Source organism: Wyeomyia smithii, chromosome 1 (assembly GCF_029784165.1).
Source record: "Wyeomyia smithii strain HCP4-BCI-WySm-NY-G18 chromosome 1, ASM2978416v1, whole genome shotgun sequence".
Lineage (NCBI taxonomy): Eukaryota > Metazoa > Arthropoda > Insecta > Diptera > Culicidae > Wyeomyia > Wyeomyia smithii.
Genome location: NC_073694.1, coordinates 173,579,250 through 173,597,784, shown reverse-complemented (window position 1 = coordinate 173,597,784; position 18,535 = coordinate 173,579,250). Strand labels below are relative to the sequence as shown.

The 18,535-nt window shown below is 41.9% G+C and overlaps 1 protein-coding gene across 6 annotated transcripts in view; it reads right to left on the bottom strand.

The window, feature by feature from the left end:
* The window catches only part of LOC129732015 (translational regulator orb2-like), an 815,319-nt gene that overhangs the window by 16,214 nt on the left and 780,570 nt on the right, over positions 1 to 18,535 (bottom strand). For all 6 annotated transcript variants that reach the window (XM_055692491.1, XM_055692477.1, XM_055692467.1 and 3 more), the window contains 2 exons: positions 2,178 to 2,388; positions 2,000 to 2,085 (listed from right to left, as the gene is read on the bottom strand). In XM_055692491.1, coding sequence (XP_055548466.1) covers positions 2,000 to 2,085; positions 2,178 to 2,388 — 297 coding nt within the window. The remainder of the gene's footprint in view (positions 1 to 1,999; positions 2,086 to 2,177; positions 2,389 to 18,535) is intronic.

The following is an 18,535-nucleotide window of genomic DNA, read 5'->3' as shown; positions in this document are numbered from 1 at the left end:
TATAACTTTTCAGGAAAGTATGTTTCATAAGTTTAGTTTAAAATGCAAAATCATTTCAAATTTTATACAAAATTGGAAAAAGTTCATAACGATCACTAAAACTAAGGCATCGACGTGAATAGCATACCTTTTGGAACTGTCATCTATACTTGGGGTGTGTAGTGATACGTTTGCTGATAATACAACTTACAGAGCGCTCAACTTAAGGCTCAAATACACACACGGCGTAATGACGCCTTCTCCATACAAAATGGAAGGCGGGTTAGCGATGCGTGGTGTGTGCATTTGGGCCTTTAGTAAATGTGATGATGGATACAACTCGTCTGTCATACATTGCGAGGCGCACTTTCCGAATAAAATGTAAACAAAAATTCACTAATTTCAATCGCTTTAACTAGCTTGTAGCAGTGATAACGATACCGGTTGTTTAAAGTTCTCGATGCCTGTCGCTCTGATATCTACGCTACAAGTATTCAGCCTCACAATGGGTCATGTGGTTGTGTGTGCAAGGGCCGATTTGAGATAGGGAAATATTAGAGATGATCAATGTGAATCTGACATACATCAAATCTGGAAATGAATTGATAGCTTCTTTTGTAGAAAACTCGTTGATTTGCCTGTTGTTCGATTATTCTTATTTTGCTCATATTTCTGTTTTGATCATAGACATTCTGGATGATGCCATTTGGAGGCCATTAACTAATAAATTTAGAAAATATACAAATTTTGACCTGAAAGTTAGTGTGCTTCCTATAAAAATACTGTTTCTTTTATTGATTTGGAATTTTTAAGCGCTAACTTCTACGTATTTTGTACCGTTTTTGAGTCATGGAGAAAAGAAACCCGTGTAAAAAAACCGTTATAGTAACCCTTAGTGTATTTCCTTTTTGCACATCCGTGATGTAACGACCCAATGGTTAAATTAATTATTGTATGGATATATAACAATGGTTGCGTAACTCCACAACTTCACTCTAGAGTAGTCCAACGTGGAGAAACGTGACAATCAGTCGGCTGAAAAGGTTATGGCGTATGTGTTCTGGAATGCGCTCGAACCGCCGACTGTCTTGCTATAACTACTAAAATGTCTGAGCAGAAGTCCACATATAAGGAGGTGGAGGAAAGAAACTAACCCCGCAAAGGGAATAGGGATAAATGTTCAAATACTGCCAAATATGTATAGTTTGTTGAACCAGTATTAATCAAATCCATACATTAAGGCCGTTTCACCCTAATGTCCAACGGCATTTTCAATTATAGATGGCGACTTCCGGTTTCAGAAAATCCCTTCCATATACAGGGATAATACCCTTCCATATACAGGGATATATGATCGATTTTTCGTGGATTTCCTGAAACCAGAAGTCGCCATCTATAATTGAAAATGCCGTTGGACATTAAGGCCAAACGGTATTGAATCCACGAATGGCCAAAGCAAAATGACGTTCAGAGACTAAATATTTTCGTGCGATGCCAGTTCTGCATTCAAAATGGTACCTTTCGTTTTTTGCAAAACTAAATAAAATATGGGAAAAAACTCAATATTGAAAAGAATGGAATCGACAATAAGTTTTTATTAGTTTACATGTCTACAAACTGCCAAGTTTATAACAAAACCGCACAAACAATTCTGCACAGTGAAAGCTCACCCAGTCGTTCAAAACCAGAAGCATTACTCAACAAATTGCTTATTGAGAAGTTTTTTTTGTGCAAAATTGTAAATTTACCAGATGCTATGGTTGAAAAGTTTTCATTTCTTTTTAATTTAGCTTTGTAGTCTTCAATCCTCCAGGCTCCCCAGTTTTTCAGTTATTCAAGATCAGAATTCATAAGGATTCCTAGTTTCTGTATTTTTGGTTCATTGCCTACTTTACAAAAACATAAAATGAAATCAAAAATAATTTCGTAAAGCATGTTTCTAGTATCCATCTTCGACTTAGCTACTGTATTGGTTGTAGAGCACTTTACATTAAAGTGCATTAACTGTAGCCTAACTTACCTTCGGATACTTCAACTCCGGGTCGGTGTCGATGCCGGCGTAGCAGACGCCTCCGTACAGACGATCCATAATCGTGGCAAGTTCATCTACAAGCGAGAGAACAAAAAAAAACAAGAAAGAACCATGTTTTAATCCGCTTCCCCACCGCTCTATGTCGCAACAAACGGAGAAAACTTACATGCTTTCAGTGGTCTCGGAACACCACCGACGAAGACGGTTTTGCGCGGGTCCAGTGGCATCGAGGCGTCGAGCACGTAGTCGGCGTCGGCCAGCCGCCAGGGGCGAATCTGCACTGCCTTGTTCTTGATAGTCGGCGAGGACACCGTTATGTAAAGCTTGTCGTCCTCCGGGTGGCACGTTTCGATTAGCTTCTGAACGCCACGCTCTTCCTGCAGGGACGAAACAAAAGAAAAAAAATACCACAACGAATGATTAAAATCCGATACAAGAACCGGTGAACCTGCGGCAAACCGCATTCGTTTGTTTCCCCGACTGTCATGACGGTGACCCAACTCAACATGCAACCAATTTCCTTTTTATTTATTTTTCTTTTCGCAAGCAAGGTGTTGAATGACAAAGTTTACCTCTTCAAAACACCTCTTGGAACGTTTCTGTTAGTTCCGTCTCTCGACACAACTCGCAAGTATTTCGCAAGGGTTTGTGCAGAAATAAGTGAACTTTCGCTTCAAGCTCGACACCCACTGCTGCACTGTGCTCCACACTACTTGTCAGACAATAAGTTCTAATGCAATTGTTATGTATGTGGTGAAAAATTGCATCATCGTTGAGTTTTCCGTTTTTTTTGTCGCGGGTTCTGTCAGTGAGCTAGCAGGTAAGGCATAGCGTACACAACTTTCAACACGACTGTAAGTAGAATAGTTTGCCTACCGTCATAGTTGCTGTAATCAGTGGAAGGAAACTTGCGAAAATGTTCTTTTGCTCGTTCCGTTCACAAGAGAGCAAGCAAAAAAAAAAGAGTTAATACTTGAACAAACCGGCGAAAATAGCGCGTTGCAGGCTGTATTTTTTTACAGGGATGTAAGCAGACCGAAAGTATGAGACAATAATCTTTTGCTGGAATTATTGTTCGCATTTGAACGGGTAATCTGAGAAAGTACCGAATGTTTCACGTACAAAACGATTGTTTTTAGTAATTCGCGTGGAATCGCATGAGAATTGGGTTGTTTAGCTATTCACGGATTTCCGATTTGTATATGTCATCTGAAAGAGTGTAATTTTCTGAGCAAAACGTGATTTATTAAAACTTGATATCATTATCCTACGATTTTTAAATGAAGAATAAAAATACGCTCTAAATCGCTACAATGACAGTTGGTATATGGGCGAACTGTCATTGTAACGATTCGAGTAGATTTCGAGCAGTTTTAGATCGTGATTAAAAATCACAGGAGGGTTGTGTGCAAAGCCACGACCGCGAGGATGAAGTAGAATACTTTTACAAGAAATAAAATCCGGCTGCTTGCGTGTCAGTCATTTTTTAATTTGTTCAATTCAATATCGGATAAGATCTTAGCGTTATCACTGACAGTGCGAATAAAGTATTCCTTGAGGTAAAATAAACAGTGAAAAGCTGATTTAACACTCAAAACTAGACAGCTTATGTGTTGTCAAAATGAGTCAACATTTTTAATTGAATGCATTTACTAGTGCCCGCTATCGCACAGAGACTGCATTTCACTAAAGTGCCTCACTGCATCAGCAGCTATGGATGCTAAACCCGCTGCAACTGCTACGCTATCCGTAGCCATGCCAATGTTTTAGCCGCTATACGCTGCTATTGGTATCCGCTGTCCCTGCATCAGCTGGCCCAGCTGCTATCGAGGCTGAGATCCGCCGAAACTAGTGCACTATCCATTGCTATGTCACAGCTGTGGCCGCTATCCGCCTGGTATCCACTGCACTGCTACTGCTGCTGCTAAGGGAAGACTGCTGTTGTCGCTGTCTAGAACTATTATAAGCAGCTTCGACTGAAACAGGCTCTTATATAGGGATGAAAAACCTATCGATAGTAGTAGGAAATCATCGAAAACTATCGATAGCCATTTCAGTCGATAATTCCCATCCTTACTCTTATACAGACAAATATCAAATTTAAAATGGCAAGGTCTATGATTCTGTCGACCGTGCTTGGGAAGCACTCATATTAACGACTAATCAGATCAGTCGAATTCTGCGCTTCAACAAGGATTGACCATTCTCAGTAATATTGTTGCTCGTCATGATTTGGACTTGATAATTTTTGAATTTCAATTATGCGGAAAATTATTTTTTATGCTGATAATGAAAGCTTTTTGGATGTTGTGCTCATGACTGAAGGAAAAGATAATTCAGCACGTTCTGAGACACGGAGATGAAGCCACATATATCTGTTCCAAATTTCTTGAACGTGTAAATTGATTTGAGAGAAAATATTAACTCTTCAATTAGGTTTTTATTTCATCCTGAAAAGGACAATTTGTTGTTTAATTCAATGTCTGATAAGATGCCGATCACATCTTTGCGTTATCACTGGCAGTGCGAATAAGGTATTCCTTGGGGGAAAATAAACACTGAGAAGCTTTCCAGAACGTTCTTTTCATTGGATGCATTTGCTAAAATGCCGCACTGCATCACCTGGCCCTGCTTATATTGATGCTGCGCTATCCCCGTTGCCACAGTAGTGGACGCTTCCGTTGCCATTGGTATCCGCTGCCCTGCATCACCTGGCCCTGCTATCGATGCTGAGACGCGCTCCGCTATTCATTGCCATACCACAGCTGTGGCCGTTATCCGCTGCATTGCTACTGCTGCTGCTAAGGGAGGACTGCTGTTGTTGCAGTCTAGAATTATAATGAGCGGCTTCGAGTGAAACAGGCTCTTATATAGGCCAAACAGCACATTTCAAATGGCAAGGTCTATGATTCTGTCGACCGTGCTTGGGAAGCAATCATATAACGACCGATCAGAGGCCGAAGTTTTCGTTTTGACAAGGCTTGACTATTTTCAATAGTACAATAGTTTGAAAAATAAATTAACAATTATCTGCATTTGGGAAGAATCTTAGGAGATTTTCCAAGCTATTGCTGCAACAACGAAGGAAATCCATCGAATACTAACCGATTTATTAGCATTTGAAATTGGACATATTTTTCACTTTTTCCGGTTTTAGATTTTCATTTCACATCCCTATGTAGCCGAACTTCCTGAGAGAAGTATTCTACTTCAAAAAAGCGAAGGACAACGATAGATTTTTTTTAAATCACGTTTTACTTAGAAAATTCAGATCTCTCAGATGATATAAAAAGCTGATATAGCTGAACAACCCAATTAAAAATAATCTTCTGCATGGGGTTCGTATGCGTATAGAGTAATCTGTGTGTGAAATGGACTCCCATACACAAGTAGAATTCCGTTCTCGTTTTCGTGCGAAAAACCGTGGAACCGCCAAGCATGTAATCCGATAGAATCATGTACCTCATGATATTATGATGAAAATGATAAAAATCATGAGCTATAAAAAGCACGTTCATGAACGCTACAACCGTTACACATACCTGTCAGTGTGTTTTGTTTGCAGCCGACGCAAAACACTATTCCATCAGAAATAAATTGAAAATGGTTGCAGAAAAGATGAAATGCTTTTTTTAACGGCATTACTTGATGGCTTGATGATCGCCGATTCAGTTCCAGCTGAAGATGATAAGAACAGTTTAAGGTGCAACTCCGTGCTTGAATTTCGTCTGTCTGATTTTTACAAGATAATTTTCTAGAAAATACGTGTGTGAAATTTTGATCGCTTTTTTCACCGCTGACACATGCATAAAGTAGTAATTCGAGTGCAATTTTATTAGGTGGAAGCTGAATTTTTTTTTATCCAAACCGTCAAGGGAAAAGAAACCTAACCGTAAAATTGTATGTAACAAAAAACCATCGAACAGTTTCACCATAAACTCGAAGCGCATTTGATATTACTCATTAGATACAAAAGTTGGTTTTAATTATTATGCAACCGTAACAGACCAAATGCAATCAAAATAATAAAAAAGCAGATCATCTCACAAGGTAGTTCTAGAAGTCGCTACAAAAACGAAAAACAGCATTAAAACCATTTTTGTTTCGGTAGAAGTTAAAAAGAATTATTGCACGCTACCGAAAAACACCATTAATTTCTAAAACAAACCCTTCAACCCTGCTAGCCCCACTTGAAGTCGAAAATAAAAAGAATCAGCCGAAAGGTGTGAAAAGTCTTGAAAACTGGAGTCGATAAATTTAGCTCAAGAACTTACAGGTAGCCAAACACTGGAACAATGGTATGAATTTCCGGCCCATTTGGTTCCACTCGGAGCTTGGGATGGATGACAGTGCTGCAGCTCCACCAGGTTCACAGCCAGAAGACAGGGAAAAACACAAAGCGGAAGTTTTGCCCGATATTAACTCACCGAATGAAAACTTGAACGCAGCGAGCGCTTGATGACTGTTTCACGGCGAGGGCTAGGCCGGTCCGGAGACCCGCAACGCACGTAAATCGCAACAGGAGAACAATAAACCTGCACGGCCTGGCAATTGAACCCGAATCAATCCGTTCGTGTTGCTCTTTTGTCCCAGGCCGTATCCGGCTCGAATACAAAAAGAAGAGCACTTTTATTGTTTTACTTCCCTGTGGGGACCTTCAGGTGAACGAGTGATCCTCCCAATCCGGAATCGAGGGTAGGGGGGAGGGGTGTTGTCTGTCGGAACGTTGCCCTGCAAACAGCGCACGTTTCGCAATAAAGGTTGCCTAGGAGTTGGGCGAATTAATTTAGTCATTTTCTTCGTGCACTTGCAAAATTTGGGCCCTTTATCCATCGGGCTGGTTGCGTAAAAAACGAGTAACAATTGGTACCATGCCAGAGCTAGGTTGGAAACGAAATCGAGCGTAGCCGACAGGTAGAATTAATTTTCTATTGAAGTGTGCACCATTGTTTGGCAAGAAGTAATCTACGATGGATTGTTAATTACTTTTTATAATGGACTGTTAATTTAACTTATCTCTAGCAGCACGTTCCCTCTAATATAAGGCAATATGTGCATTTATTTCTTTTTATAATTGGAAGAAGGTTGAAAGTATCTTGAAACAATCAGTTTTCGCTTAAAATATATATTTTGTCCGAGTTGGTCTCGAGGTACGATGCTGGCCTAACAAGCAAGTCGTCGTAGGTTCGAATCTCGGCTCGGGAGAGACTGTTAGTGTCAGTAGGATCGTAGCGCTAGCCCCGCAATTGTCCTGTACATTTAACAGTCGGTGGCGAAGTCTGTGTATAATAAACAGTTCCGAGTTCCGAATCGGAATGTAGCACCAAACCTTTGCTTATTTATGGTATATGGTATAATACAGTAACATGCGTTCGTTTAGACGCACCATGTTTTTCATAGATTTTTCTTTCAAAACTGTTTGGATTTTGAATGTCATCACTTATTTTTATTTGTTTTCATGATCTAAAACAAACAGCATCATTTCTTTAGAAAAAGAGCACTTGATAGAAATAAAAAAGCGAAAAATTAAAAATCAGCTGATGCATTCGTTTAGGCGCACCTTAAGTAAACGTAGTAAAAGCTTAAATTTTCTGAGTCAATCAATTGGCTAATAGTTTGTAGCTCCTCCCTTATTCCTAATAACTTCAAATACTATTCTGGGCATTGAATTGACAAAGTTATGGAGAGTATTTACAGAGATTTATTGCCAGCATGTACGTGAGCATGGTTTAAGGTCGTTTACTGTGTTGAACTGGCATCCATTGGCGTAAACTCTTGCAGCCAATATACCCCAGAGGCTCTCGATCGGGTTGCAATCCGAATTACATGTTGACCAATCAAATACGGTCATGTCTTTTTTCAGAAAACCATTCCTTGGTTTGTCGGGAAACATGAATAGAAGCGTTGTCTTGCTGAAATACAACAGGTTTTTCCATATGATCTCCTAGTATGAAACCAAAACGTCTTCCAGAAGCTCGCAGTAGTTGCTGGAATGCATTTTGGTGGTGATCCAGCAGATAGGAATCTCTTAGTCATAAGAAAATCCTCCCCATGCCATAACCGTTCCTCCACCAAAATTTCGCTTGGATCGAGTGACATTAAAATCCACCAGATCGTGCCACAGGAGCTACAAACTATTAGCCAATTGATTGACTCAGAAAATTTAAGCTTTTACTACGTTTACTTAAGGTGCGTCTAAACGAATGCATCAGCTTATTTTTAATTTTTCGCTTTTTTAATTCTAACAAGTGCACTTTTTTTAAATAAATGATGCTGTTTGTTTTAGTTCATGATAACAAATAAAAATAAGTGATGACATTCAAAATCCAAATAGTTTTGAAAGAAAAATCTATGAAAAACATGGTGCGTCTAAACGAACGCATGTCACTGTATTAACAGATTTTTTTTTATGGAAATAAAGTAGTAATGTTGTTTAGCCACTGGAATATTTCATCAAACTGCTATTTATAACACAATGTAATAATATGTGTTTTACTTATGTCATTGCCAATACTCAGAGGGAGAGATGGTCCACCTATGAATGTCGTGAACCAAACGAACTGTCAAAATCTGAGCCAAACGAACAAGAAAGATAACACCACATTGAGGGGTATTTCAATCAGGTACGAAAAGAGGACGTTTTAAATTTTATACGATTTTCTTGTTCTATTGCTAAACAATGAATTAATAATGCTCCAAACTTGCATTGTCAAAGTGGGAGGTTCACAAACCTTTTGTATGGTTAAAAACAATGATCTGGCACCTCTGACATGTGACACCCGGTTGCCAAATTGGTGGTTATTTTCATCTATCTCTCTGAGTATTTCTAATGATGACAAATGGGATTTTGACAGTCCAGGAAGGTAACTTTGCGGACTTGGATTTTTTCTCATAATCCCGATGTTTTCGGGATTATTCTTCTGCAATAAATATGTGCTAACAATAACTCGGTTTTCATGCATTTTTTATGAAATGAGTTAACATCTTAGTAAGAACTAAAAATATCGGCTTCCTCCTCCAAATTCTAACACCTTGGAAACAAACCTTCCCGGAACTGTCAAAAAGTGAGGTTAGGCCACCTCAGGCAACGATCTATAAAGCGACGTTGCAAGAAATTATGTAACATTGAAGATAACAGTGTTTGAAATATGTGAATTCATAAACATTTTATTGAAAATTATTATTATTATTATTATTATTATTATTTATCTGACACATGTATGGTCTAAATGATAAAATAAATCTAAGTTACAAACACAATTACACTAAACATCTTAAAATAGTTGTCGTCTACAAGAGAGCCGTCGTTTGAAGGCATCAATCGAAATCCCAAAGTCGAAAAGTTCGTAGACAGCATTGAATTGTGCGGCCATAAATCGAATTGGATTAAACAGCCCATAGTTCACTCTGCTTGGCTCGAGGTACAGGAAGTCTCTTGTGCGGAGTGGTCTCTCGGGTGCGTAAAGGTTCATCTGTTGTAGTATTGCAGGGCAGTCAATTTGTCCGGAAAGGATTTTAGCAACAAAAACGGCTTGACAGTAGCTCGTCGCTGCTCGAGTGTTTCAAGTCCTAGTAGCTTACATCGAGCTTCATACGAGGGTAAGTCTAACGGGTTGTTCCAGGGTAGCATGCGAAGTGCGTATCGAAGAAATTTTTTCTGGACAGACTCGATTCTAGCGATCCAGTTTGCTTGTGATGGGCACCAGACTACCGAGCAAGACTCGAGGATAGAGCGCACTAGCGAACAGTAGAGCGATCGAAGGCAGTAAGGATCCAGAAACTCATTAGCTATCTTAAAAATAAATCCCAGCTGACGATTAGCCTTTGAGATCATTTCATCAAAGTGTGGACGAAATGTTAGCGCACAATCAAGTTTTACACCAAGATCACGAATGTGAGCTACCCGTTGCAATGTATGATTAAGTATGGTGTAATCGAATAAGACTGGATTCAGCTTGCGGTGAAATGTTATTACGTTGCACTTCTGAACACCTAGTGTCAACAGATTCTTCGTGCACCATGCCTCAAATTCGTTGATCAAACGTTGTAGTTCCAGACAGTCGGATAAGGCTTTGATTACCGCGAATATTTTTACATCATCTGCGTAAAATAGGCGACACCTAGGTGGCAGTAAAGAGGATACTTCGTTAATGAACAGAGTGAAAAGCAGGGGACCTAAATTGCTTCCTTGTGGGACGCCGGAAAGATTCGTGAAATATTCTGACTCTTCCGAACCAATTTTCACGCAGAGATCTCGGTCCGTCAGGTATGATTTAAACCATTTTACGAGATCACCAGTAACCCCAAGTTTCTCTATCCTACTCAGTAGAATTCCGTGGTCGACTCGATTGAAAGCAGCTTTCAGGTCTGTGTAAACAGCGTCTACTTGTTCCCCGTCACCCAGACGGCTCAAACAAAAAGAGACAAATGAGTCAAATTCGCCTTCGAACCACCTTCGAACAAGCACAAAGTGACGTGATTCCGCGATAGTTTTCGATATTTCCTTTGTCTCCTTTTTTGTGTACTGGAAACATTATCGATTTCTTCCACATCGTTGGAAATGTTTTCTGCTGAAGGGAAAGATTCAGTATAATAACTAGAGGTCGAATAAGCGCAGCCATGCATTTTTTGAGAACGCAAGAGGGAATCCCGTCAGATCCAGCAGAACACGAATACTTCAGTTTTTTTATAGCTTTTTCAACTAGATGATCGGTCACGTGGAAGATATTCAACTGAAGGAGATCACGTGGAGTGTTTTCGATAGCAGCGTTTATCTGTGCGTCTGAAGCAATGACCGAATTAAACGTATCCTTGAAATGCGCAGCAAAAAGTTCGCATTTTTCGCGCGATGTGTTGGCCTCTTCGTCTTTTAAGAACATGCATACTGGTAAACCTTCCTCTTTTTTCTCAGAAGTCACAAATGACCAGAACAGTTTCGGGTTTTTACGAAGGCTTGCTTGCTTATGCAAGATATATCGTCGGTACAAGAAACGATTGTAGGAGCGGTAATTACTACTAGCCAAGCTGAACTGCTGTTTAGAGAGTGGGCAGCGTAGTCTACTGTAAGCACGTAAAGCAGAAGATCTCAGACGTTTCAAACGTCGCAAATGTGCATTGCCCCAAGGTGGCTTTCGAGGAGGTTGGCGGACAAGTACCGAGTCTGATATCAGTTGTTTCAAAATATGTGTGAAGTGATTGACCGCATCGTCAACATTTTTGAACAACTCTAGACGACGCCAATCGACACGCATAAGTGTCGCACTGAGGGACGCGAAATTAGCTCTACCAAAATCCAGGTTATTTTCGTCCAGAGTCTCAACGAATCAATGGGTGCGGAGGGCTGAACAGTAATTTCAATTGCGGGGTGATCAGCGTCAAGTGAAGTCAATGGCTCAGCAGCTTCCCGAACGCAGCAAACCGGGAACTTACATTCATTGACCAAAACTAAGTCAAGTAGGCGAGAGTTTCTGTTTGTAACATGATTGATCTGCACGAAGCCCTGCTGACTAAAACCATCCAGGAGAGATGCACAAGCAACAGATATACGAGACTTCAAGTTGTCAACTGTTGGTGGCGCATTCATCGGAAAGCTCCAAACTAAACCTGATTGATTATAATCACCAAATAACAATACCAGATCACATAGACTAAGGTTGAAGGTGATTGCTTCTACTGAACGTATGTAGTCCCTGATGCAAATTTGGTCACCTCTGCGGTTGGGAGGCAGATAAATGACGCCAACACTCAGTGATTGATGCGGTAGCTTCACTCTGATCCAAATCTGCTCGAGCTTGCTGACACAGCAATAAGTACGCCGCCGGCACGTGATTTGTTGCTGTTTTGTGAACTCCGGTCACAAAGAAATACTGAAAAATTCCCGCCAAACAATTGCGCTGAGTAGATTTTCTCATCTAGCCATGTTTCAGTCAGTACGATGATGTCGAATTCGGATTCAGCCACACCGATGAACACTTTGCCGATTTTAGTGCGTAATCCACGAACGTTTTGGTAATAAATCGATATACCATCCTTAATCGTACCACGTGCAGATGGCGCAGATGGTGGAAGAGTAACGCAACTGGAAGATGAAGCCTCCACAGAGAGTAAATCAATGTCAACGGTAGAATACTTGCCGGAGCTGGCATCCTGGAAGATCCCACCACTCATTCCGACCGCAGGATCGGGACGGCTATGTTGATCGCTGGCTGCAAGAGGCTCGACTGGGTCGGACGAATGGGGGACTTCCGTAAAGCTTTGCACATTGCGTCCCGATGTTGTAGATGACATCACGTTAAAGATGGTAGTAAGATCGCTGCTGACTCGTTCATGGTTGCTAGAATTCATCGTCAAATCAGGAAACGAAATCAGTTCACACGAATTACAATACTTGCCTGGTGAGGCGGATCGGAAAACCCCGTTCCCCCAACCGATAACAGGACCGAGACGACTAAGATGAGGGCTGGCTGCGATAGGCGCGACTGCATCGGAGGGGGGGGGGGGCGGCTTCCTTAAGGCTGAAAACATTGCGTCTCGGTGGCGGTTGGGCGTGGATTATGTCCTCACAGGGAGCTGTTGACGCGGTGTGCCATGTTCCGAATCCGAACGATTGCGAAATTTTATTGAACCGTAGTCTTCGAATTCACGAAACAATAATCCTTCTGGCCATGTTGACGATTCAAGTGCTTTAGATTTTACTGCGGGATCGATACCAATTTTGAAGGAGACAAAATTCATAGTACTTGTGTCCATTCCCCTGGGGACCAGCTTAACAACTGTAGGTTCGGTTGTGATTTCCAGATTGGCCTTAACCATAGATGTAACAGCATCGACAGAGACATCCGGGCGAATTCGAGATAGTTACAGCCAAAATTTTTGCTTCTCATCAGCGTAACTACTAGTAGGGACAGACACGATGCTCTCCCCTAAAGGTTTAGATCCTACCTGAGAGTCGCTGACGGCCCGGGCTGATCCATCAAGTCCGCGCAGACGCTTATTTGCTCGGCGTATCCCTGGCAAAGGCCAGTTTGGTGTTAATGCGGTTGTTGTTTTGGGGGCAAGCTGTTTACTTTCTTGTCGCAGTTCATCTATTGCACTTGTAAGCGACGAGAGCGGTGAAGTTTCATCGGCTCGACGAGACATCATGCGAAAGTGTGAATTTTCAAAGAGATCTGCGCATTCATCACACAAAAACGCATTCATCACACAAAAGCGATCAAAGTTCGACTTTTACAAATCCGAAAAATCACCCAAAGAATTTTTCCATGTGAACCCAGATCCGTTGTGGTACAGGTATTGAACCAGGGGGGATCTATCCACAAGCATCGTGTAACCAGCATATTTGGCAAGATTGCGTCTGTTTGTTTTTGTTCTTTTTGGTCATTAAGTTGATCGATGTGAAATATTATAGAATTGGAACGTTTTTATCAAAACTCGAGAAATCGCGGGAAACTTCTATGAATAATGCGTTGTGTAGTAATTTTTTTCCCATTATTGTTTATCGTCTTGGACCAACAAACGTCATGAACCAGAGTTGATCTACGATAACGCACACATATATGAAATTTGACAGCAGTGAACCCTAGCGGAGATCGGGTAACTAACCCCCGGTGTAAACTATGATCGTATGCTGACTGGGAAAGGGGTCATACGCGGCTTTGTCCCCATATTAGGGGCGGCGTACAACAGCGTCTGACCCGGAGCGGGCGGCGGAGCGGGCTACACCTAAGATGGCAGCCCCATCAGCAGAATGTAGGTATCGCGACCCTGGTAAGGTAGCATACCGAAACCTTTCATCAACCACGAACAACAAAATTAGAAATACGCAACGGATCAATCGGCAAAGACTTAGGCTACTAACACGGAAAAAGATTAAGGTAAACGATTGGAAAGTGGGTACTTGGAACGTCCGATCTCTCAATGAACCGGCGCGGGCTGGTTTGCTTGCTCGAGAACTACAGCGGCAGGGAGTCGACATCACAGCGATTCAGGAGGTTCGGTGGCCAAATTCCGGATAAAGGGAATTCCGTGCAGTAGACCCCATTGCACACACTTCTTTCAAGTACCACATCTACTACAGTGGCGGCAAAGCAGCGGAACGGATCGTCGGTTTCGTAGTACTGGTAAATCAGAAAACGAGTCATCCGGTGGAGCCCCGTAAATGACCATATATGCGTGTTGAAGATTAAGGGCAAACTCTTCAACTACAGTTTAATCAACACTTACGCACCGAAAACCGACAAATCCGATGAAATCAAAGATGGGTTCTATGACAAGCTTGAGCGAACCTATGACGGATGCCCAAAACACGACGTAAAAGTCGTCATCGGAGACGCAAACGCACAGGGTGGGAAGGAGAAATTCTTCTGTCCGATCATCGGACGGCATTGCTTTGCCTCTACTCGGCCAGAGCAATGGCCATATGTAGCTCCTGTTTCCCATGTTTGAATATTCGAAAACACACCTGGAGGCATCCAAATGGAGAAGCCTGCTTCCAGATCGATCACGTACTGATTGACGGTTGGCACTTTTCGGATGTTACCGATGTTAGGTCTTTGCGGGGACCAAACATTGAATCAGTCCATTATCTCATCGTTTGTAAGATCCGCACACGGTTGTCGAACATGCTGGAATCTCGCACAGGGAGGACGATGCGTTTCATCATACAGCGGTTGAAGGCTGATGGCTTGGCAGCAGAATACGCCAGAGAGCTGGATCAACGGATCTTAGAACAGCAGGAGGAAGGAGTGGAAGACATAAATGAGCTGTGGAGCAGTATCCTTGGCGCCAACGAAACGACTGCGAGAGAGGTGGTAGGTACGACGCGTGGAAGGCAGCGTAACGGCTGGTTTGATGCCGAGTGCCAGAGAGCGACAGATGAGAAGAACCGTACCAGGAGCCGCATGCTCAATGCGGCTACGCGTCTGAGCAGAGAGATATAGGGAGGCAAGAGTTGCCGAAAATAGAGTCCACCGTCGGAAGAAGCACGAGTGCGAGAAGCAGCTGCTGCTCGCCAGCGCAGAGGACAGCTATGCTAGAAACGACGTGCGGAGCTTCTATAGAACAGTCAACAGAGTCAGAAGCAAGAATTTCCTAGTGCCGGTCATGTGTAATGACAAGGGCGGCAACATGCTTATTGATAAAACGACGGTTGCAGCCAGGTAGAAGGATCATTTTCAGGCGCTATTGAACGGTGACGAGCCGGATGAGCAGAGCAGAACAGGATGATGAATGACGAACAAGCTGTGGAGCCACCAACACAGGAGGAGATGAAAAAGGCGATTAGTGAGCTGAGAAAGGCAAGGCCGCTGGGAAGGACGGAATCCCTGCCGAACTTCTGAAAGCGGGAAGCAAGAGGCTGTACTATGCTAACCACTAGATAATACTAAGGATCTGGGCGGATGAACAAATGCCGAACAACTGGTTGGAAGGCCTCATATGCCTTATCTATAGGGGTACTGGGGGTAAGCCCGGCACTGAGGGTAAGACCGTCACCCCTAGGATTTTACTAGAAAACGCTAATGAACTGTGTTTCGGAATATGTGAAGTGTTGTTATTTAATATTTTAGACATTTCAAGATGCATCGAAGCCACCGTGAAACGTCAAATGTCAAAATAATAAACAAAACATACGCTACTGCAGCTAATGCATAAAAGGATGTAATTTTTCGTGAGCGGAACTTCAGCTTTTATTCATTTAAAAAGACTAAAATAATTTTTCGTTGCTCTACAATTTATTGCCTGTATTGTTAGCCATCACAGGAATTCGATCTGAGGTAAATTGAAGCGATAAATTTGTAGAAATACTCTTTTTAAAAAAATGTGTGCTGTCGGGGTAACACCGTCACCCAGTGAGTGGGGTGAGCCCGACATGGTCTGAGGCTAGTTGAATGTTACTGACACATATTTCTCATCTATTACCGATGTCTCGCTGATAAATAAATAAATTAATCGACTAAGAACCATGCACTAAAGCTCTTCTGTGATTTATGAATGATTCCAAGGGTTATTGGAGGTGTCAAATGTACTGAATAAGTCACAAAACTGACGGCTTTACCGGTGGTATTTGAAAAATGCTCCGGTGTGGTCAATGTGATTCTGGCTTCAATGAAACTAGTTTATAATATGATTTAAAGTGCCACATGATAGCCTTGCCGAGTACCAAATTCATTCATTGTTCATACATAATGTTCACCGGAACTTGTTCCGGCAATCTGCCCAGAACCAGCTAACCGACAACAACCAAATTCAACAGTAACATACAGGAATGTAAGATCTCTCATTCGGCGGTTTCCGAATTCGAATTGGTTCAGTTAATTCGAGTTAATTCATGAACAAACTTAGGTGCCGGTGTTACCCCCAAGGGGTGCCGGTTTCACCCGCACTGATTTTTAAACGTCATTTTTACGTTAGTTTTAAAACTTCACTATTCCTTGTAAATTAACAGTTTGAAAGTACTGAAAACCTTCATATCTTGTAGAAAACAATCTGGGCAATGATTCTGTGAAAGAAATATAACAATATTCGCCATCAAGTGCTACTAAAGAATCATTTTCCTTAGGGGGCCGGGCTTACCCCCAGTACCCCTAAGAAGGGTCGTCGATTGAATCGTTGCAATTATCGAGGCATTACCAGGCTTGTTTTCGACAGGGGCGTTCAAATTTTTATCCTGCGACAGATCCTCGATAAGTTTCGGGAGTACAACTTGCAGACTCACCATCTGTTTGTAAATTTCAAGGCGGCATACGACTCAGTGAAAAGAAACGAGCTGTGGCAGATCATGCTGGAACACGGTTTCCCATCGCAACTAATTAAGCAGAGTCGTATGACGCTGGAGGGATCGAAATCATGCGTGCGACTAGCTGGCGAGACATCAGCCGCGTTCGTAACGTTAGATGGACTGAAGCGCTCTCTAATCACTGTTGCACACCGCCCTTGAAGGTGCGGTACGAAGAGCAAACGTGCACGGAATCTCACATGCTCCTTAATTTTGCGGACCACATTGATATCATCGGTATCGACCGTAGGGCCGTGGAGATCTTGGTACGTATGTGACATGTGACAACGATATGAGCCGTGAAGTGGAACGACGAGTTGCAGCTGCAAATAGGGCCTTTCACGGACAACGTAACCAGCTAAGGTCCCGCAGTTTGTAAACTCGCACAAAAATAGCGCTGCTTAGGACACTGTTACTCCCGGTGGCCCTTTACGGACATGATGCATGGACGCTGAAGGAAGCTGCTCGACGAGTGCTCGGAGTTTTCGAGCGTAAAGTTCTGCGATCGATACTTGGCGGTAAATTGGAAGATGGAGTGTGGCGCAAACGCATGAATCACGAGTTGTACCAAGTTTACAAACATGCTAATATAGTGAAGGTAATGCAGCGGGACAGGTTTCAGTGGGCTGGACATGAAACCACCAAAACTATCTTCATTAGAGAACCAGGAAGAGGCCGTCGACTCCGTGGTAGGCCTCGCACGCGGTGGAAGAAGATGCACGATCTGCTGGTGTACGAAGAGACTGGAAAACGGCTGCCCAAGACAGAAGAAGCTGGACATCTCTAATTCGTTCGGCCCTAGACCAGTGAACGGTTCGTTAGCCAACAAAGTAAAAGTAAGTAAGATTTTGAAACATGATTAATTTAGGCTAATTTAGGGATCACTTTAGTAAATAGATCACCTTAGATGGCATGATCTTTCTTCATTTTACGGTATAAGATTTGTGACTGGCGGTTTGGCATTATGGTTCATTATATTGCTGAGCACCTGCCTGCATAAGATTAGTTCTCTATAACTCCATTACCCCCCCCCCCCCCCCCTCTTGATGATAATAGAACAAGTCTGTCGGTAGAAGAACAAATACTCTATTGTGTTTTCATAAGTGGCTTCTAAGAATGTCTTTTTTCCTAATTTCGTTTCTAATTAGGAATAGTGACACTGGGAAATAATAAACTTTGTCAAATTTCACTAATTTTTTGGTAACAAAAGCGTTGAAAATATTAAAAGTTGCGTATTTTACTTATCTTTCTAACAAATGTATATTATTTTTTTATTGCGGGTTTGGGCACTCCTCGTCCCGGCTCTACTCTAAAAAAACCATCGGAATCAAAAATACATAATTAATTGCCAATGAAAATGGCAAAAACCGAATGTAAAGGCGATTTGGCTGTGGAATCTAAAATCATTACAGTCTAAAAAATAACTTCACCTTAACCCTTCGGGACACAGTGATTTAATTGGTATTGAGTAAATGGAAAGATGACTAGAACAAGATTCCTGATTTTTGCTGTTTCCAGCGGGCACGATTGTCGAACTAGCTTGTATACTGATAATTTGATGATGACGGCAAGGTGCCGAAAAGTAGAGGATTTTTTTTCAATATCCTTGTATAGTCCTGCCATCTAGTTTTCAATATCCCTGCACGGTGCAGCCATTTAATTTTGAATATCTTTATATAGTGTTGTTATCTAGTTTTCATTTCTATCTGGCGGATTCTGTACGATAAATCGATTTTGCTAATAACCAGTTT